General features: G+C 41.9%; 1 protein-coding gene across 1 annotated transcript; it reads right to left on the bottom strand.

The window, feature by feature from the left end:
• Positions 1–317: 317 nt before the first annotated feature.
• On the bottom strand, positions 318–23,121 carry TRMT61A (tRNA methyltransferase 61A). The gene is made up of 4 exons (XM_058807365.1): positions 23,007–23,121; positions 20,057–20,420; positions 9,933–10,199; positions 318–1,708 (listed from the first exon to the last, which is right to left on the bottom strand). The coding sequence occupies exons 2-4, from the start codon at positions 20,385–20,387 to the stop codon at positions 1,380–1,382; spliced, it is 927 nt and encodes a 308-aa protein (XP_058663348.1). The 5' UTR covers positions 20,388–20,420; positions 23,007–23,121; the 3' UTR covers positions 318–1,379.

Below are 23,121 nucleotides of genomic sequence, written 5' to 3'. Positions count from 1 at the left end.
TTATCTTTGCAGCCGTGATCGGTTGAGCTCTCTTTAAACCGTTATGGATTAGCGTTCTGCTGAACCACGTTAAAAGCTTAGCTTTGTTTATTTTTGTCAAGAAAGGGGGAGGGATATCAGGTTACATGTTCAGGCAGCACTTTATGAATGGCTGCTTCCCTTGCCCAGCAATCAATATGCTCAGGTACATGCAAGGCACAGCTAAATGCTTTGAGTGGCAGCACTAGTTGCTGGAATAGGAATATTTGTGAGTTTACTATTAAAAATTAAATAAGAGAAAAAGAAGGAACTTCAATAAATTTGCATTATTATTTTAATATATAAATACAAAATGTAATCCAGCATTCAAACAGTTCCTCATACCCACCAGCTCTGTATGGAAGACCAAAGAGTAAATGATCCGAAAACTTAATTAATAAGGTTGGTTGAGGATTTTACTAAGTTTGCATTATTGATGTGATTTGGAGACAGAAATTCTGCCAAAAATAATCTTTCTGTCATTCAGCTGCAGGAAAACAATACACCATAATGGAAATAAACCACCAAACAACTGGAAACTCATCCACACCACTTACAAAGAGTTGGTCAGATAGTATTAGCCAGCTGTTCAGTTAATTTTCACAGTGGATTCATCAGCTATAAAAGTGGCTGTTCTCTTAGAACATGACCGTGTGGATCCAGGTTCAAATTTCTACTACAAAATGATGAGCACAATATACCAATTTACATTAAATCCAACAATTACCACACTTCTTTGACCTCTGTGTAGTCAAAATGATTTGCAGATGCCAGCCTGGAATGGAGTGAGAGGTTGTGTTCCTGAGTGTTGCCAATAATCCCCTGGAACACTATTCCACGGAAACACTGATTCTGTGAACAGTTGTGCTGGCAACCCTGTAATCTTGGAACTTTCTTATCTAAAATGGAGGAAGTAGGCACTTGCACATTCTTCAGAGCAACACAGACACTAGAGAAGTTAAAAGAAATAGTGTCCAGTGGTGCTAGGGAAAAATAAAAACATAAACCTGGGAAAGTAATTCAGAAAAAAAGGAGGAAAAAATTCAACTTATTTGTAATTTGTCTGTTGTTTGTTTTGCTTACTTATGAGAGACCTTAATTCTGCACATACCCGTGAATGGCCATTTGCTATTAATTTATCTTCTTTCTGGCAGCAAGTGGAGCACCATTCCAGAGTTTCAACATTCCCTTGATGCTGCTCTGCTTAATGCTTGTGTGCTATTTAAACAAAGCATATTCCAACCAAATCTGACTATATATGGAATTCCCTGACAAGTGAAACTTTGGATGCCATACAGAAAAGAGCCACGAAAACAGAATACACTCAAACCCCACTCCAGACTGCACAAACTGGGCAGGTACTAGAGCAGGCTCTTGGTGGCAAAGGTCAGGTACCCAGTGTGCCCAACCACCTCCCTCAGTGGCACACCACTCTTGAACTGCACAGTCCCTGGCTGCAGATTAGCACACGAGCTGCCTTGATGGGATGGGCTGCCGCTGTCAAAGCCAGGGCTGGAATTATCCTCAGCTCCTTTTCCAAGGTCAGGGATTTGCAGGCTAACTGTCCTTACGTTGTACACTCGGAGCAGAATTTCCAAGGTGTTAATCTCTGTAAAACCAGATTCTTCCAGGGCCAGGCAGGTTCTCTGAACTTGTTCAATGCAGGGGGAGAAGGAGCAGATGCGGCCACCTGCAAAAGAAGACAGGTAGTGGAAAAGAGGGCAAAAGCCAAAATGAAGCACTTTTCATCTTTTTTCAAATTCTCACAGATACCCATAGAATTACTGTTATACAGACAAAGTGGAAACATTCTTCAAGAAAATCTTCACATGGCAACTTTGTTGGTTTAAAGTGTCAGCACAAAATGAAACACCGACAACCCCACAGGATGCTTCAGACCCTTTAAAAACAACACCAGCAACTTCATTCATCTTCCACATCCCATGTTGCCCTCCACATTTGCTCACAGCAAAACTGTTAAAGTTGGTCCCTATAGAGCACAACTCTTTTGGAATCAGTCTCCACTGTTCTGGAGTGAGCACCAAAGTGCAGCTGGCACATACACAAAGCCAGAAGTCATTCTCCACACAGTGCCCAGGCTGGAGCCCCAGCACTGCACACGCCCTGACAAAGAGGCTGTGTTTGCTGAGGACCATGGTATGCGTGCACAGAATAAAGGCAGCTCTCCAGGCCATAGATGGAGTGCTGTTAAGGCTTTACCCTTTTAGTCAACATGTCTCCTGAGCATTGAACTTTACTGGATATCACATCCAGTGCAGGCTTACAACAAAATGTTGTAAAACTCAAGGACAAGACTTTCAAGTGATAAACTAACACTTGTCTCCTTGTCTATGCACAGTTCTGATTTTTGATTCTTAATACGGGCTACTAATAGGCCCCCTACACCTTTCTAAGTGCTACAATGTCACCTTAACAGCTGAGAATAGAATGATTCAGATTTACTCTGAAAAGCCACAGCCAAATCAGATCAAAGAATTATAAGGACACTGTCTGCCATAAGGCCAGGGCATGTGCTTTCACCCAGGACACAGTGTCCCCCAAGGCAACTGCCCTTCCTGAAAAGCTTTTGTGCAGGAGGAAGGAACGCTGGGCAATGCAGCTTCAGCTATTGTTGCATTTATTACAATTAGATGAAGATGCCTGCTGGCCTGATTTACATTCCTCCCCAGTCCTCTCCTGGGCTCCAGTCAAACCTTCCAATGCCAGCCATCTAAGCAGTTAAAGAACCCGTGCAAGCCAGAGCAAAGCATCCTGCTAAAAATAGAGGCAATGCTAGGACTACATGTAGCCTGCTTTATCTCAAACTCCCCCCCTTTTTTTTTTCTTTTTCGTTTCTAAAGTCAGATCTCTAAAAAAAGAAAGCATCAGGTCTGAAAGCGTCACTGTAGCACTCCAGTTACTGTGCAGCAATGATGTGCTGGTGCTGCCTGGGGAAGAGCACTTTCCACAACCATTAATCCACCATACACTAAGCAGGATTTAATTTTAGTCCTCAAATAAAGTCTCTGCACCAAGGGGTTCTTATCATGAATCTTCAGAACAAAGTACCCTGGACAAGTAATTCCCTGGAGTGACAATTAAAACTCAAATCTAATAATCACCTGCAAAACTAATGCTGGTATGTGTCTTTATGAACCAAGTCTGTTGATGCTGATTTAATTGCACGCCCAGTCCATTAACTCCCATGAAATTAGATTTGTATATTCATCAGGATGGCCAGCACTACCAAAATGTTCCTGAATCTGACAGCTAATCTTTCCTGCCCAAAGAACTTACACACTCTGCTCTATGGTTGCAGATGTAAAACAGAAAAGCTCAGGAAAAAAATTCTGTTACATAATAAGAAAGCTAGTATGATGCACACATGTTACAAAGAAAGAATTTATATTCTTATTGTGTAGGGAACTGAACAAATGTCTGACTTAACTAAATGTCAGCTCACAATAACTCTTTGTCTGCAAAGCAAGAATCTGAGAGACCAGAGACTACTACTTCATTCAGGCTTTTTGGTTTTGAGGTTTTATATTGCAATAAAGAAAGCATAATATATTTACATTTACAGTAAGCCTGTTTTTATTTATTCTGACTGTAAGGGTCTGAAGATAGGTTTAGGCTTTTGAATTCACATGCTCTGGATTTAGAGTCAAAAACTCAAAGCCTGCACACAGCTGTTGCCATGCAAGCTGCAGAGCCACCTACGGTTCTTGTCAAGCCTTCAATTAAAGGCAGAGCACCCTTCCCCTTGCCTGGGGCCGGTCAGCTGAGCACAGCACGTCAACACCAAACTTGGTGAAGATTTATCAGGCTGCCTCCTCACAGCTGCTGGGGGAAGTAGGGTTACAGAAAACAGCCTTTCAAGCCGTTTAATAAGGAGAAAGCTCTTGCTTGCAGCAGCAAATATCCAGAAGGCAAGCACAAAAATTATTACTTTACTTCCTGCACTGCTGGAAGTTTCTCAGGTGTGAAAGATGAGAAAAGAGTGAACTTCCATCTATCTGAGACCATCCAATGGTTAATAGTTCTGTCAATTTTGTTTTCCCCTTTCATGCCTATAGTTCTCATTAATTTTATGCATTCCTCCCAAATAAATGTACCCACAAAGGGCTTAGAAGCAAACCCATCAAGCATCTGTCCTTACAGATCCTAACAAGTGGGAGAGGAGTCTCCTCTGCTTTTTCTGTACCACCAGGCAGGCCAGATCTGACTTGCAGCTACAGGCTGGAATTATGTGATTAAGCAGATATTAGGAGCGAAGATTGGAAAGCTACAGTTAGCAGAAGGCTGCAAGGCAAAAATGAAATTGCAGCTCCAGACTGCGAGAGGGTGTCTAAAATAGAAACATTTGGAAGTTTCAATTCCTGTGGTGTGTTTAGACCAGCAAAAAAGAAAGTAGAAAACCAGCACTCAGAAGGAGATGCTCATCTGTCCCAGGAGCAGAGACACTGTAATCTTGAACAGAGCAGATGCTTCTGAATTCTGCACTCTGAGGGCTGCCCTCTGTACCCAGCTGGACTAACAGCCAGGCAACACCCCTTCTGTCACAATCACCAAACAAATATAAATCTAGATTTCAGCATTCACACTTCTCAGGCTCTTGAGAGCCCTCTTGTCCTTTAGACACCTAGAGGCTTCCAGGGCTTAAAGGACTTGAATGTGCACTGCTTTGTCTTGCCCTGCCAGGGATTCCTCAGTGAATGAAGAAAAGACACGAACTCCCCCACTCTCCTCCCTGGGGCACATTGCTCTGTCTGTGGATCACAAAGGGATGGACTAGACTAGAGAGCACTGAAAACATCTGAATGGAAACTTTTTTGTACAAATTTGGTTTGTGTTCCTTCAGAACTCTCCTTTTAGGAGAGCTACCGTTTCTAAATTTGGTTAATGAGATCTGTGTGTCATCATAAATTGATATAGTAATTATGAGAGATTAATCCTGTTCACATTGGGAAGCTGTGTGAGCTTTTTGATCTCAAGAGCTGTCTAAAAATGTGTTTATTCATGTATAATGCATCTGACAAGTGCTACAGTTGAGGAGAAGAGAATAATGAGACTGTATGAAAGACTTAAGTTTTTTTCTACCTTCAGTTTTACAGGGAGTGAGTTAGTTTGAAGCATTAATGGAGAGGTTAAATGTCCTGAATCCATAGCCTGGAACAAGCCCACACAGTCCTGGCAGTCATTGTAACCACCAACAGGGTTGAGAGGACATGAAAATGGAAGTACAACTCTGACTGGAATGATTAGAAAAATGAGCTTAAGGGAAGAGGGAAGCAGAAGATTTTCATCCATACAGTACATTTCAACAGACTTTATCTAATTGGTAATTGAGGGACCCACCACTGCATCTCTACAAGAAGCCAGTGCCTCAAAAGTTGCCAGAATATTCCTGTGCAACTCTAACAAACAACTTTGTTTGTGGTTTGTCTGAGCAAGGACTAATATCTCTACCAGTTCTGCTTAGCTATTGAGTGCATTAGGTTTCAGGTGTGGAAAATCTCAGTGCTATTATTGACAAGAACTCCAGTGTGTGCTTATGATACAGAAAACAAGTCCAAGAAATGTGCTCTTATTTTTGTAGGTTATTGTATGTGTTACAAGTGTTCTGACAGGTTCTTTCATCATTTCAGTATTATTCAGATGATGCACATGAAGTGCAGCACCATTAAGTTTTAGAGAAAATGGCCAGTAATTTTTAGAATGATTCTGTGACATAAAGAATACAGCACAACATTTTTACCTCTGGCAAAAGAACACAGCTTGGGTTTGGGACTTCAATGCATTGTCATAACTGGAAGATTACATTACAAAGATCTCAAGGAACAAAAAAAAAAACCACACAGGCATTATCATTGTGTAGGGGTGAGGCAGGAGAGTCACTGAGCAGCATCACTGTGGCATTTACTCTGTGACAAAAATATTGTCTCTGCAAAAGGGGACAGAATGTCCTTTAAGTGCATGTGCTCGTGGGCGATTTGATGTAGCTTCCCTGACAAGTGAAATTAGAGGATTTGGCTGTTGGAAGAAATTAAAGGATGTTTCTTGATTCAGAAAAGAGAATTTTCTCCAAATCACTTGCCAGCTCATTAATAGGAGCTTGATGTGATTTTCTGCAAATGTGACCTTAACCTCTGCACTTGTAGGTGCATCATTCAAAAGGAATTTACTCCTGCTCATTATTGTGGGCTGGTAAAAGCATGTAACAAGGAAATTAAAGAATCAGTCGGCTCCATACTGGGGAAGAAAACCTAACAACTTTCTTTAGGGATCCTTTCATCCCAAACTACTTCCTTCAAACTGTGTCAAAGCCAGTAGCTTGGCTGGCCAGTGAGGATTTTGATGCAGGAATCTTTCTGCTTGACTCTCTACATGTGAAAGAATCACTTCAGGCAGGCCCACTGTGTGTGCAGCTGACCTACCCAGCCCTGACAGACCCAAGCTAGGGATGAATTAGGAGTCCAAGCCCTTCATGTGGTGAGGGACAGAAGCTGTGCTTCAAAGCCACACCTGGGTGGTTTAAAACTGGGATCTCCCTGGAGATCAAGAAAAATAGCCAGTGAGGCTTCCTACATGGACATGGAAGTGCAGAGCCCAAAGAGGGAGATGTTCAAAGTGAAATTTATCTGCAGAGTTCTGGGGGTAGAATTGAGAGCACCGTGTTACCTGATTCAGTTGTTTTCAAGGATCACAATTTGATAAACTCATAATTTAGGGGCTTTATGATGCTCCAGAGGGAATGGAGAATCTGAATTAAAGAGTAAAATCTTTAAAGAAAGAAAGGAAATAAAAGAGAGGTGGTTTTAATAATTTTGTGACTCAGACTGTTAAACACCATAAGGAGCAACTTAAAATATAAGAGGCTAATCCACCCTAATACATGGCTGTAATTTTCCATCCCCCTACCTGAAAATTTAAAATCTGTATGAAAATTATTGTACCAGTGGGTTTCTCCCTCATCTTGCACAGCTTTGGAAGAAATAGACAGTATTTATGAGAGTAGAGTAGGTGGGTGCAGAATTATATTCAAAGCACTACAGTACTCAGCTGAGAAATGACTGTGAGTCAAAAGTTTCAGGGCATTTAAGAACTGTAGAATATTGAGGATATTTTTGTTACCTCACAATTTTCTCATTTTCTAATTTTTAAAAGTTTAGCCTGAAGGGGTTAATGTCAACTTTGCAAAAACCACCGAGGTCAGACATGGGGAACAGCACCTATGACAACAAAAAAGCATTAATCAGCAGATGCTGCAGAAGAAAAACAGTGCAGGTCTGGCAATGAAAGGAAGTTCTGCAGTGCAGCAGTGCCTCAGAGATGCCACAAGCAGCTTTTCTGCTGGAAGAGTGACTGGTGACATCAGCACAAAAGGATGCAGCTGAGATGCAAACCTGAAGCATCACCAGAGAACAAGAACCTTCCAGTCACAAACCTCCTGTGCCATTTTATTTGTTCAGCTTTTCAGAGGCTGGCAGTGCTTTAAATGGGAGGCCAAGCTGCTCCAAGCAGTGTATTTACAGCATCCTGCAAGGCACAACGTGAGTGATAGTTGCACTCTGTAAACAGGATCATTAACACTCAGCCTACTAGGAGTGGCAACTATTCAGGACCTTGAGCTGAAGTGGAAGAGAGAACACTGATCTGATAAGGTTTTGTAAGGCTGAGAACTCTCCCATATCATCTCAGCTGAACTCTATTGTGAGTATTGAGGTTTTAAGGAAGAGAGTAGCTAATGCTATATATAGAATTTGCTTAGTTCTCATTTAATTCAAAATACCTTAAGACTTCAGGGACTAAATTACCACTATCTGGCAGTGCAGCTGTGACATTTGCAGGGCACATCACAACAAAACCCACAGTGGGAATGCTTCAAATGTGACCCTGTCCAGATTTGAGAGAGATGGCGTGGACAGAAAAGAGTGGAACTCATTTCCTGCAGTGATGCTTTATCACTACACCAACCCTGGAACAGTAACAGCAGAATGTGCACAGGCTGTACTGCAGAAGCTTCACTCTTTGAAAACAAAACAAAGGAGCACTATTAAATTATCTGCCTGTGGTAGGGAAAGGGAAGCAGTTACAGATAACCTTCTGCCATATTTTAGCTTTAACAGCAGTAAAAAAACCACAACAAAACTACTCCCATGACTCAGGATAAAACAGGAAAATGTCTAAGTTTTTACATTTTACTACGACAATCAATTACATTTTATATGAAAACTGGTTTTTGTTTATATGCAAAATAGCAAAATTTAAAAAATGCACCTATTGAGTCAGGTACAAAGTTGCCCAAAAGAGGAGCCTTAGATCAGTACCAGATCTCAGTCATGGGAGGCTGGTTGCAGCAAAAACTGCAGCAAGGATCAGCAACTTCCCCTTTTGAGTGGCTCATGAAGTGAATGACACCACTTCACAAACACAAAAATGTGGGATTCTGAAGTATTATTTATATTGCCTAAGCAGATGTAACCTTGTAGCAAAGCACAGAAAAGCACAGCCAGATGGTACGGCCGGTTTGGGACTGTATTACATTTTCTAGGATTTCAAATGCTAGAGTGAGACAAGGATTCAAAACTTGGAACTGTTCAAGCAGCCCTGCTTAGTATGCTAAGCATGCACCACTTAAATAATTCAAATTGGACTGCGCAATGCAGCGCCTTCTAAGCTGGGAAGTCAGCTGAGTGTTGTGCTCACTAGATTAGATAATTTGAGCATGGGAAGGGCATTGTACAGTGCAGTGATTTTCTTCCCCCTCAGGACACACTGGAAATCTGCTACAAATTGAACTGTAACCATTGCAGGTACAGAGTGCTAACAAGGCTCACTGTGTTTATTCACTTTTTAAAGGCAGTGTGTTACGTGAGTATCACAAAGCTCTGTAGAAAATTATCAGTAGCAGCTGAGGTAGCCTAACAGCTGGGCTGGTCCTGACTCAGCAAGGCAGTGCACATTCAGTGACCTTTAAGAACAAGCTTCAATCTTGTGATTTCACAAAGACTTTGTAATTCACTTGAAGTCCAGCCTGTGACTATATATTTTAACAAAGAATTGGGCCTTGGCACATAATCAAGTTTTTTTTAAACTCATGTCCCAGCATGGACACTGTTCAGCATTCCATGCTCTCTTGATTAGAGAAGTCACTTTTGTAGATGTAAGCAATTTGGCAAAAGTTAATTCAGATCCACAAAATTGTGAACTTAATTAAAACTTATTTCAGGATAAAAGAATTATTTATTCACTGAAGTTTATTTTTCAATAGGGTAAAGAGGTATAATAAAGTGATGAAATCTGTGCAAAATCCCAACATCAGTTCTCACTTGCTGTCAGAATCCCAGAGTAACTGGCATAAGCTAGAACATCCTTTATGTTCCATTCCCACTGCATCCAACGGCAAACTTCTCACTAGCTCCAATCACAAAGATTTAGGACATAAACTGGCAAGCATATTTCAGTGTAACCACTTCATTTTTAACATTACCCTTGGGGTGCTCTGTTAAATGGGGACAAATCTGCAATGATTGATGTGAACTGAGGTTGAACACCTTTTATACAAACACCTTTCTACTGAATTGCCAAAGAAATTTGCCTTCAGCATTTATTGTTACTTCTGCTTCCCACACACCTCAGATCTAGCAAAATGCACTTGAGAATGGTTCAAAGGAGTTTTTATAAACTGCCCATGCTAATTGTAGCAGTTCTCACAGGCCTGTAGGAAAAAAATTGTTCTTCTCCTTTCAAATCTTCCACTGTAAATTGAAGAAGCCTTTTGAAGGTTTTATAGCCTTAAAAATGCCTGGAGATTGACATTTGAGAACAGTGATCACACCAGGGAAGGGAGCACATCTAGTGTATGGCTCAAAGGCAGAGATATGCGCACAGAAAGAGAAAAATGCAGTTACCTTCAGCTTTCAATGCTGACTTGGCATGTCCTATGGCTTCCCATGGAGATGGAATATCTAGGAACACGGCATCTGCAATGCTGGAGACCCCAAAGCCGTTTTTGCAGACGTCCTGGTTGGTGACAGTGACCAGGTGCTCCACCCCGTGCTCCCGAAACTCCTCCCGCGCCTTCTCAGCCCTTTGCTGGTGGAACTCCACCGTGTACAGGTGCCCAGTGGGAGCCACTGTCCTGATGAGAGCGTGGGAGAGGGAGGCACTGCCTGTACCTGGGGAAGACAAACAACTCATGAAATTGGGCTTGTCAGGGACAAACATCAGAACTAAAGTCTTCTGCATTCATCTTCCTGCTTAGAACACTTGTTCACGACTCAAATGAACACAAACCACTTGTTCAGCTCCTGAAAGAGAACAGTCCTTCCTGCACAAGGAGGGAGGGACTAGGTGTCCTAGGAAACACTCTTCCAGGTCCTCAAAGCATTCATTACAAAATCCTGCAAACCCAGGATCTGTCCCATCTCCCTGGAGGAGGAAACTAATGCCAAGGGTCAGCTATAGCTCTAACAACTGGCACTGGAGAACACGAGGAAGTAAATGCAACAGGAAAAATTCAGGGAAATTAACTGGAAAGGTTTTTTTTCCCAAGTGTCAGGCTCTTCTAGGGCGAAAAGAGATTAAGGCAAATTTTAATGGATTTTCAAAACCTTATACTTTACTAAACAAAGAAAATATATTGGCATGGGTTTGTGCTTGAAAATCCTTTTAATATCCATGCAAACAAATGGCCTTCAGGATATGGTTTGCTTTGCACAGATCTCTTAAGAGACATCCTCAATTCCCACTGGAATTACCCCAAACCAAGGCCTCTTGGCTCCTTGCAGCCACACTGATCAAACAGCTGTTTTCACAGGTCACTTACACACATACTCACCTACACAAGCTTAACTTAGTCTAACAAAATCTGTCACACAATTGTAGGTAACCACAACTACCACACACAAACAGGGACTGACAAGACACTCCTTGTTTTAGTTTGATAATTTAGGAAACTTACTTTAAATTATCCATTGGCATATTAAATAGATGGATGACTAATAACAAAGATTTTCACTTAAGAAAACACCCATATACCAGTTCTCATTGCAAATTAGTCACTCAAGTGGCATTTAATGGAGTAATCCCCCAAATTCAAAACCCCACAGCAAGCCTGAATTCTCTGTGTTTATTGATTCATAATCCTGTGCTTAGAACACATTTCTCCTGTAGAAATAAAATCTGTCTCTAGCTATTTTCAATGACTGTTCAGCCTGAGGAGAGTCCTTTCAGCTAGCATAAATCTTACAAAACATATAAAGGCCAGAATCTGTAGTACAGCAGCTCAGAAAAAAGTAGAAAGGAAATTAATTAGGGGGCACAGGGGCTGGTACAGCCGCTTAATTGGCGCAGTACTTTCCATAATCATGCAGGAAGTCTGAGTTCAGTGGCAGATCCCAGGTTCTTGCCCTCCAGTCACACAAGGGGAGGAACACTGCTGTGGCACGGTATTTAATCCCACAGCTCTGAAAGGGGGCACATTCAGACTGTAAACAGCGCTCAGGGCCCGCGTTGGCCAGCGCGGCACCGCTCCCCGGCAGAGAGGGGGCCCTGACCCCGGCGGGCACACGGGCATCGCCGCAGCTCAGCACGGCACAGCACAGCACAGGCAGGGATGGAGGAGCTGCAGATTTCAGCACTGGCTTCAGAGAGGTCCGGGAGAAGAGAGAAACATTTACACACTGCATTTAATAAAGTGAAAGTACAGGCAAAACAAAGAAAAACCAAAACACACCTACATGTGCACACCTACATACAGCAAAAACCATCCTGTCTCAGCACTTGAAGGATCTAAATGACAAAATGAACTTTTCCCTGGTCACAGGAGTAAAGGTAGCACAGCAGCCATGTGGTTGTGAAAACTCAATGATATATGTGCATAACAAAGAAATAGTATTCCATTGATAGGTTTTTTAATGACAAAAGCAGGGGACTATTGCTCCCAGGATGCTAAAGACTGAAATTCTGCCTTTGCATTTCATGCCAAAAGGGAGGATTACACAACTGAGGACTATTGTAAAATGAGGAAATTTAATTATTGTACCTCTCAAATGTGTAGTGCTGCACACTTTCTGCATCTCTCCCTGATAATCTGAAGGACTGAACAAGCCTGGGCTGTAAGCAGAAGAGCAAGGCAGCTTGTGCATGTATCCAGTTTCCTTGTTCATATTCTTTTACATTTTTAATCACTTTCCTTTTAAATCTGCTCTTAAAAACACCGCAGAAGATACCATTTGTCTCCTCCATAGGAAAACCCATTAATATTTTTGGCTTCTTTTCTAAAACTCTTCTTTTATTCACAAACACTCCAAGCCAAGCCCTGAACCAAAACCAAGATATTGGAAGTCACCACTTACAGGCTTATTACAGACAGAGCTTTTGTTAAACAAAGTTGCCAGGAATTATTTATTGTTGACTGGCTACCACAAACATGAGAACAATACATATGTATCACATTATAATCTATCAAATTCTATCACATTAATATTATTAATGGAAGTATTTCTGAAGATGCTGCCTGTCTTCTTCGTGACAACACTCTCAAAACTGCAGGAAACAAGATGGTTATGAATCACCCACTATTGTAAAAATCTCTCCCAGAAAATACATTCTGAACCCAGACATGTGACATGATGATGACCCTTCACTCATGTGCCCAATAGATCAGCACATTTGATGTGATCCATTAATATGAGTCTGGCATGAGTCCATACCTGCCACAAGCCCTAAAGCCCAATCAGCACTGTCTGCACATGGCAGGGGTTCAACCCTCTGGTTTTGTGATGTTGTAGAAGGGGAAATGAATGTTTATATTCACAGAATCTGAACTACAGCAGCTCAGAAACAAGTAGAAAGGAAATTAATTAGGGGTGTCCCCACAAAGGTGCAACATTCAATATTTTTGTCCTCCTGCAACCATCTCAATTTCTCTTTGTCCTTATTTCAAAATCACTACTGATAAAAAGCAAAATATGACTCAAAGAGTCTTAGGCACCAGTTTGGTCTAAGTTCTAGTTGGGTACAAGTTTCCTTGGGAAATGAAATGTATCCTAGCATGATACAGAATCAGTCAGGGCAGTAACAAAACCCGAGGAGTACTACTGCAGACATAGCAGAATGTTACCAAACCAGAAATAGCATTCCTGAATTACCTGTATACAAATTACCTGAACCAGAAAACTGGATACTCAAAAATTAACATTTTGTATCAGAAGAGCAGAACTGGAAGAACTCCAGTGGATTTTCTTTCTCACAGAGGTACAGTGAAATGTCTGTGTTGCTATGTTCCTGATATGACCTAGAAAGCAGAAGGTAAGACTATAACAATTATAATTTTTACACCAGGATGCTCCCTTTCTGACAGCCTGCACAATAAATAGCCTTAGAAAATGGTTGCTCTCTACCACAGGACAATGCCCACTTGACTACCATGTTTTAATCATGAATGGACTCTACAGAAGAGAAGTAAAACAACAATTCAAACTGTACTGAAGACAACCTTAGCAGCACAGCTGCTGCTTTAGAGCTCATTTAGGTGAGCACTTATGTCATTGCTAATTTTCACTTGCAAAATGTGATGCTCTTTTACATTGACTGTTCTGTGATCTCAAACATCTTAGTCAAAGAGCAGACATCTGCATTGCAGGCATTTAATGAGACACTGCAGGGGCCCCAATATGCCACACTCAAAGCTCAACATCTGAGGAGGCAGCAGTGTGCAGGGGATCAGCACAGAGTGAACCAGGAATGGGCTCCACTTCAGTCCAGAGGCAGGAATTAAGCCCCTGTGTTACACCCATGATTTAGGGGCTAATGGCCCTGCACACTGATGCAGTGCTCTTTCCTTCTTCTTGGGCTCAAGCACATGACATTCTCCTTCTCTGATACATATAAGGTCCAGGGGAGTGTTTTTGCCCCTCTCCTAAAATATGCAGCTTTAGGATTTCAGTCCTAGCAAGTGGACATCTGTATAAAACACTCTAGCTCAGCACCTACTGATAGCTCCTTCTGATTTGCAGACAAGCCAGTATTGATCAGATGAACTTCTCAACTGCCCTGACCTCCAGCAGATCTTCTCACTCTCTGCCTATTCAAGTGTGAGGTTTTCCACAGAGAAGCTTCCACACACCTCAGCCATCTTGAAACAATGACCATGTTAAAATAACTTCTCACCTTCTCAAAAGTTGAAGTGGACAATATCTGAGCTGCTCAAAACTAAAGCATGTTATTTCAGCACAGAATGCTGCCAAGACTGTCACCACAGCATCACAGCACTTAACTGATATAAGATACAAAGTCAAAGTACTTTTTACACTGTTTTCTGTTTCCTTATTGCAAACGATATTTGTCTAATCTCCTGGAATCCTACCCATGCCATAAATATAAGTGACCTGATTCTGTGCTCCACTACATTTTCTCTTTGCAGGTTACTGCTTGGCTTGTCTTCCCTAGAAGTTTCTCATCGTGGTGCTTCTTTTTAAAAAAGGGCTACAAATTGTCATTTAGGATTTATAGATGTGTACAGCTGTGTGTAAGCAAAAGCATTTTGGAATAAAGCTGAATAAGCTCTTAAGTGCATAAAAAGGTTCATATTGCTTGGAAACAGGAAAAAAAAGAAAAGTATGCAAAGTGTCATTTAATACTGGGTCTCTAAAATACCTCATAACATTTTAGGAGAGCTTAAGCTTCTGATGCATAATTTGGCTACCTAAGATATTCAGAAATCTGTAAATAAAACAAAACAATGACAGTGTTGTTCTATTTGTCTCCTAGCTACACCACTTAGTCCTAGCAAATAGTAAGATAGGTCATGAATCAGCCATGAGAACGGAAGGAGCCTCAAAACCAGGGGAAAATTAATCTTGAGACGGAGCTAACAACTCCACAGCTAAAATCTGTCAAGAAACAGAAAGACTGAACAGAAAGACTGCTCACTCTACATGACAAGTTTGTGTAATGACTTATAATGAATACATGAAAAGACATTAGGCATTTGATGGAAATTAACCCAAATATCTTCCTGGGAAGATAGTCAAGGGTCCAAATCATGGTAACAGAGGTAAGACACAGGAGTAGCAGGGACAGAGAAAAGGAAGAGGGGGAGGGAGAGAATTTCACGGAGTTGAACTGATGGATGAATGAGAAAATACCTAATGAAAAATGTTCACTTTGCAGTCAAGAAGTTCCCCTGACAGAAAATTAGCTTATCTGCCTGTGTGTCATAGACACCATGCTGAAGCAGGCATTTGAATTTTAGGCAACAGGCTGGAGGTCAGAGAGGGCCACTGCTCACTGACCAGACTGAGGAGCTGAGAGAAGGAGAGTAGGGAGATTTTCAAGACTGGCACTGCCTAAAAAGAATATGAAGAATTATTTTTTTCTTTAGAGATTCAAGTGAAGAGACAAATTTTCCTTATAGATTCAGAAGTCTGATTTTTTTAGGAAGGAATCTTCTACAGAATGGACATAATATGGTTAACAACAGGGTTAGGTTCAGAGAGGCATGAGAAGTGTACTTGGTGGTCAGGTGAAATTACAAGATCAAAGTGAGTCCAGAAAGTCTGGAAACAAACACTTTAGGGTATGAAGAGCATTCCTCATCAGCTAATGACAGCCACAAGTCTGAATACACTACAGTGGTGCCTCATGTGGTCAGAGATTTGGTTCATAGAATCATCACAGACTCACAGAATGGTTTGGGATTAACAATGTTTAAAGATTCTTTAGTTCCAACCCACCTGTCTGGGGCAGGGACACCTTTCCACTAGACCAGGTTGCTTAAAACCCATCCAGTCTGGGCTTCAGCACCTCCAGGGATGGGGCATCCACAGCTTTTGTGGGCATTCTGTGCCAGGGCTTCAGCACCTTCACAGTAATGGGTTTCCTCCTAATTCACCTTTCAGTTTAAACCTATTACCCCTTGTCCTATCACCCAGTGCCCTTGTAAAATTCCCTCTCCCAGCTCTCCTGCAGCTCCTTTAGGTACTGGAAGGTGCTTTAAGATCTCCCTGGAGCCTTTTCTTCACCAGGCTGCACAAGTCCAGCCTGTCTGCATAGGGAAAGTGCTCCAGCCCCTTGCTCATCCTCATGGCCTCCTCTGGACTTGCTCCAATAGATGCCCATCTTTTCTGCTGCCCCTCTGTTGGGGCCCCAGCACCAGTTCAGTGCTTTGGTGTGGCAAGAGAATGTTGTGGTTTATGACATTTGTACTGATGAGGCTCTCCTAATACTTCAAGAGGTGCTGTACAAGGATCGGGTTTTCTAATTCTTCTCCCACTCTAACCTGAACAGCTGCTAAGAGGTAGATAAGGGAGACATTATAAAACACAGACATAATTAGTTTGGGCACATTCCAGAATCAAATTAACTTTGATCTGTACTTTACACCAAAAACAGAGCTGCAAACAATTTAGATGTACTTATGACACAAAAATAATGAAGACAGGAGCAGCATTTGTCAAAAAGTCTATAAGCACTTCAGAAGAGTCATAAGCATACAGCTGACTTACTGGGACTCCACAATAAACTCTTAATCATTTATTAAGTATTCATTAATCATTAAGTCCTCATTAATTTTTTATGGGTGTACTCTTTAACAAAATCTATACCCAGGCTGTGAGTCTGAAAATTTCATAATTGTTTTTGAGAAGCACTAGGGTAAGGCTGGGTGGCAGCTCCTATTACTCCTTCTCTGAGAAACCATGAGAAGCCAGAACTGCTCTCAGCCTTCAGAAATCCAGTCCCTCAGCTCAGAAACCCATTGCTGCGCACCAATGAACAGGGTTTAGCAATTTTTAATTTGGGATTTAGCTAAAGGGAAACAAAAAATCCAATTAACGTTTTTGCTCACGTGAGTCTGATTTTGTGAATGCTGAAGGATCACTGGGATGGTGGTTAAAGTACTTCTGACTAAATTATGTTTTGTCTAAATACTACACTCCATCAAAGCCAAAATATTTCTGAGATTTATCAGATTAAATGAGATTTCACATGCTGTACTATTAAGACAGGCACTCTTTTACATCTCACCATGGAGTGAGAACAGTAAGAAGCCTTGATGTGTGGGGGCTGGAAAGAAAAGGATTTTGCTTGGAAAAATATTTGAAAGGTTTCATATTGATTCCAGTATAGTATTAAAAATAAACGTGAACCCCTCAAAATCAGCTGTCAAATGGAATTATCCTACAGAGAGCCTAGCCTGGGAAGTTGATTTGGAGAGTGGGGTGAGACAGAAGGGAAAGATTTAGCCTTTTCCTTTATCTAGGCATTGCTGCACATGCAATAAACACAAATGGGATAATTAGAGTTACCTGACAACAATGAAACTTTCATACTATTGGGCCACTCATAACAGATATTTAAGCAACTATTTTGAGTATCATAATTTTGGAAAGATAGGGCTGTTAAAAACTCTATCCAAGTGTGGAATTTGTTAGAGCAGGGACCAATATTTTAAAAAGATCTTAGCTGTAGTAACAGTGCTAACAGTTTTAAAACTCAACATACCTTTATAAATTAGAAATTAGCAGAAGACAGAAAAAGGATCATATTCCCACACCTCTGTCATGAAACATCAGGTAGATGCAGAGTCTCCTTATGGCCTCCTCAACAGAGCATGCCTGGGTCACTTTAATTATGCATGTGCTGCTGACAAGCTTGCTCTTTATGTGTTTACTGAAGATGATTAAACATAGTAAAAACAATATTAATATATGTTTGTATCTTTTAGGACAAATACTGACTAATCAATTTAAACTATATAATTAAAGCAACATAAAATTAATCCTTCTGGTTATTCTACTCCATTTTTATAATCACATGCAGAAGATCATTTATATTCACAGCATTTCAACATGACACAGAGGGTATTTCCTCTTACTTTTTCAATCATTTCTTCTCACAGCTGGGGAGACCAATTCAACATTCTGCTAGCTCACAATGGCTAAATACAGGACACACCTCTACAGCTGAGTTACTAAGTCCAGAGGAAAAGAGCCCAGCATGCTGTACAGAGCCTGCCTTGCCAGTTCATACAGCAACTGTATATCTAAGTTCAAATAATAAAAAATACAGACCTCTGTGCTAATTAATGCTTAAAATACACCTTAACTTGGCACCAGCAGGAAGCAGATTCAAGTTTTACTATACCAGATTTCCTGTCTTGTTTCTACTCATCACCATTGGGCTGGTTCTGTCTAGCCCACACAAGGCTGATATAGAGCTAATGATTTTGGATCACCAAACACCATAGAATTTAGGATGGCACCAAAGCAGGCTACATCCCCACAAAGCAGGCACTATATCAGGCTACATCACCACAAAACAGGCTCCAGTTGTCAATACCTGTCAAGTTTTTTATTCACAGTAAATCTGCAGTAAGGTCTCCTGCTTCAAGGTCAGTCAGATGGATTTATTATAGTACTATTTCTTCTTTCCTTTCTTTGTGAAGAGTGAACCTTGCTAGCAATACAAGCATAACTATAGCTGTAAAAGTGTTCACTTTGCCTGGAAAGTTGCAATACAATGTCAGTACAAGCATTAAAATGAACCTGGGGACAGTTTCCCCTTAGCAAAAATGGTTGATTTGTGGCTATGACTTTTGACTCACAACATTTTTGGAAATCATCAAGTGTTTCCATTTCTTAGATGTTTAGATAAGCAAGAGATTAAACATTTTTATCCTCTCTAGGCACCTTTGACATTATTGAAAATATTTTATATCCAGCTCTGTACATTTGACTAGTCTGAGTGAGCCAGGACATGGAGCAATTCCAATCTCTTCCCCCTGCCCCCCAAATAATTTTCTGTTTACTTTTCCCATCCTGTCTAAACATAGCAGGGAGAGGAAGAGCTGATGAATACAGAAACTTCCCATGACAAAACTAAAACCATCTGATCATCCTGCAAACCAAATCACAAACTCACAGGACCCAGCTATTTTCACAGTATCAGAGGCTTCTGCACAGGGCTGTGCCTGCTTCAAGAGCTGCTGTACAGCAAGCAGCTAAACACACTGCCTGGCTCCCAACTGGGTGCAGAGATAAGTGCTGTCTCAGTTGTGTTGGAAAGTGGTCATTATGCCTGAAAAGCTGCCCAAAATTATGCATGAGTGGGAACAGGAAATGGTGAATGTAAGAAAGCACAGTGCATCACAGCCCTATCATGCTGATCCTTTGCCATATCTATGCTTGAGAGGGAGGTGTATGAAACTGCTTCAAAAATGCTCCAACAGCCAGAAAAAACAAGGACAAACTACCTCAGCTGCTATTTCTCCAAACTACAGAGATTTTCTCAAATGAAGCAAGCCTCATACTGCCTGTAGTAATAAAGTTAGGAAGACATTATTATAAACTCTATGTAACTAAGATAACATTTATGTCAATATTCACTCCTTACTACCAAATCAAGCAAAATCATGCAAGCTGTAATAAATTAAAGCAAGTTTAGAAATAAAACACAGCCCTGTGATGAACACGTCATCGATTGTATTTAATCAGTGATTTTGCATGAGGTTGTGGTGCTACAAGTAGATTACACTTGGAAAAAGAAGAATGAAATTTATGTACTTACATGGTAGCACATATAAATACTGCCAATTTATCTTATTAGTTCTACACCCTATCACCAGAATCTGTTTCACCAGTTTATCTCAACTACATCCTCTGAAACTGCAAATTCAAAGTCTGAATCTTGATTTAAATCATGTATTTACAAACATTTTTAAGTACTTAATGACAGTTTTAGAAAAGGGAAAAGAAAATGTTTACATATTTGTTCCAAGATGAATTACCCAAACACATGCTCAGAGCTATACCCACATAAATGAGGCTGCATGCTGAGGTAGCACCAATTTTTCAAGAACCAGTTGATAACATGTGCACATGACATAGCATTCTTCAACATGTGGGCAGGGAAAATGTATCACAGTGGGAAGAAAGTGCAACTTTTTGCAAAATATAAAGAAAACCCTGTTTTTTTCATGAAAGTGTTGGTGTTAGTTCTTAATAAAGGATTTCAACATAGTAATTATTACCTGATTCACATACTATGGAGCCTGGCTTCAGTTCCAACATCATGGTGATGATGGAGATGTCAGTGGAATACAGAATCTGTGTCCTGTGCGGGAGATTCATGGTCCACAGTTCTGGAGTTGGATGAAGAATGAACACCCATCCTCCTTTACTGCAGGTCACTTTGGAGCCATATTTCTTGCCTATGAGGTCTGTGGAGTGCCTGATGACCCCATACTTAGTCTGTGTTACAGAGCCATGCTGCACCTTCACAGGAAACATGGACTCGTGGCCCAGGAACACAATAGCCGTGTCACCATCCTTTATCGTATCTCCATATTCCACAAAACTCATGGTCACAACCTTGTGTTGGCTGATGATTGTCACCTAGAGAAGAATAAATATGTCAGGAGAGTTCCACAGGACCACAGTGGAGCTGAACCTACAGGCATAAAACCAAGTGATTTTATTTTCTCCAATACAGAACAAAACCACAGTGTGCAGATAAGATGCTACAAGAGAGCTCCAGGCAGTTCAGGGAGCTGCTCTCCACTGTACTCTTGATCCAATTACAATCAATGGAAGGATCCCACAGATTTGAAAATAACAAGTATTTTTCTTGGTTTATGGTACATTTTAAAGAAAAATCAGGAGATACATTGTAATTTACTCAGCCTGCTCCAAAATGCTACCGCAGGTTAGTACCAATTTCAGCACCCTGTTCAATTACAGTTCCTGAGCACTCAGAGCATGTTATTAAGTTTAACTTCTATTCCCATCTTCTTGCTTATTGTTTGATGATTTACAACATAAAGACATTCTGCTACTTGCCTGGACCTCAATCACCAGCTATTAGGACCACTAACAAAAGTGTACTTGAAAGTTTTCCAAATGAACGTTTAGAGATAGGCTAAGGACATTAATTTATGCATAAACTTGACTAACTACATGGAAAAAGAATATTGTGGCCTTTAATTTGCCATTGGGGGTGCAAAGTAATTGTCTGGGAAGTGATCTCTGCTCCAGCTAAATGTAAACAACCACTTGCAAGCTAATGCCAACAGTTGAATCACTTCAGCCCCATGGTCTCAGAGCTGTTTTAGAGAATTACAATTAAATTTTGATGGCTTTGAGAAGACAATCTAGAAATCAGAAGGTGGCTTACAATGAAACCTGATATTGCCTTTCAGATAAAGCAGCTAACTGTCTGAGCTGCAGGTTGATCAATTCATGCAAGAATTGCTTAATGAAGTAACAGGGATACTAAAGTTAGAAATTAAAGCCTATGACAGAAGGCTTTGAAAGTCAGATTTTGGTACACCATACCTGGCAGAATCAAAAGCAGTGTTACTTTTACTTTCAGAACAATTACTGAATTCATGTACTTTTGTGTTGAATGTTTAAGAGTTTGGTCCTGCTTCATCATTTCAATTAAAAACATTCAGTTCTCAAAGTGTAATCTGGTGTCTATAGTCTGGTTCCTGTGTGTAGCTCGATTTACTGTTAAGCAGCTAGATTTATAATTTTTCCACTGCAGTCACTGAGGTTGATGTGCTTGTGGCTGAAACTTCCAAAGCTTATGACATGCTTATTGCATAAGGTGTTCAGATGCCAAGGCAGAGGAGGCTTGTCTGGACATCTGGTGAAATAGTAACAAGAGCATCCCATGAATTCAGAAATGTATAGACAAAGGACTTTGTGAGATAGAACAAATGCCGTCTTTTATAGCCTGCACCCTATGATTATGTTCATGTCTTAATCTTTCATAAATGATACTCAGAGTTCTCATTCCAGATACTTTTAATGCAGTGCAGTTTTCAGCTCTCACAAGCGTCATCTGAAAGGACCTCGAACGGAATCCATTTCTTTCACAGTATTTACTGCAGTTACACCCATGTGCAAAAGAATCCTGTAGCAAGCCTGCAGGAACACTGAGCGAATTCCTCTCCCTTTGATTACACCAACCAGCTGGTTCCCAGCTCCCTTGCCTTCCTTTGAGCCACTACACTTACCACAGCTAATAGTCACAGCAGTGAATCACAGAATCTTTAAGGCTGGAAGAGACCTTTAAGATCATCAAGTCCAGCAAGTCCATATCAGTGCAAGCTGACATCCCAAGTGACACCGCATCCCTTAGGCCTCACCCGCTACATTATATTCATACATTTGGGGTATAATTGGTGTCTGTGAGGAATTTTGGAAGTTTCTTTGCCTTGCCCCCTTGTCAAGGAGCACAGTGAGCTACCACCACTTCCAGTATTCTCCATTGCCTGGCAGTGCAGAGGCTCCCGCACTGTTACATTTTCCCCCGGGCAGCACTCAGGGGATTGCTGCAGCACCGCTCTCGCCACACGGTGTGGGAGCAATGGCGGTGGAGGGACGGCAGTGGGGGGAAACCGAGGCGGTGCCCCCCGACACGGGGTCAGGACTTCTCTCTGGGTTTGCCATGGCTGCAACGACCTAAACCCAACGCCCCAGGGGATCCCTCGCAGCCTCACAAATAAAACCACTAACATGATTCTGTGTTCCCTTCAATCACAACGCAGGCACACATCTCTCTTCCCTGAGCAGCTCCCACAGGGACCTGGCAGGCTGCCCCTGCCCTCTCCTGAAGCCGGGCTGCTTGGCGGGGAACCTCCGGCAGGCACGGCCCCCTCGCTGCCCAGGCGCACGCAGGCTGGGGAGCCGCTCCGTGCCCCCGCTCAGAGGCGACCCCGATACCAGGGCTGCCCTCAGCCCCTTCCGTATCCCGAGGGCGGTAATGCGGCTCCTACACCCCAGCAGCGCATCGGACCCGGGAACCCCAGCTGCGGGCAGGTGAGAAGCACGGGCTGGGCAGGGAAGGGGTGAGAGGCGGCGTTCGCCTGCGGGAGAGCAGCGTTAACCCGTAACGGCCCCGGGGGCAGGAACGCCCTGGCCCCAGCGCCCCGCGTCCCCGCGGGGATGGTTCTCCCCGTGCCCCGAGCCCTTTACCTCCCCAAGCCCGGCCCGGCCCGGCTCTCCTCACACGCGGAGCCGCCCGGCGCCTTCTTCCGCCTCGGTCGCAGGCTGCTGACGCTCCCACTGCCTCCGCCCCCGCCAGCCCTGC

Source organism: Ammospiza caudacuta, chromosome 6 (assembly GCF_027887145.1).
Source record: "Ammospiza caudacuta isolate bAmmCau1 chromosome 6, bAmmCau1.pri, whole genome shotgun sequence".
Classification (NCBI taxonomy): domain Eukaryota; kingdom Metazoa; phylum Chordata; class Aves; order Passeriformes; family Passerellidae; genus Ammospiza; species Ammospiza caudacuta.
This window is presented reverse-complemented; position numbering and strand designations above follow the sequence as displayed.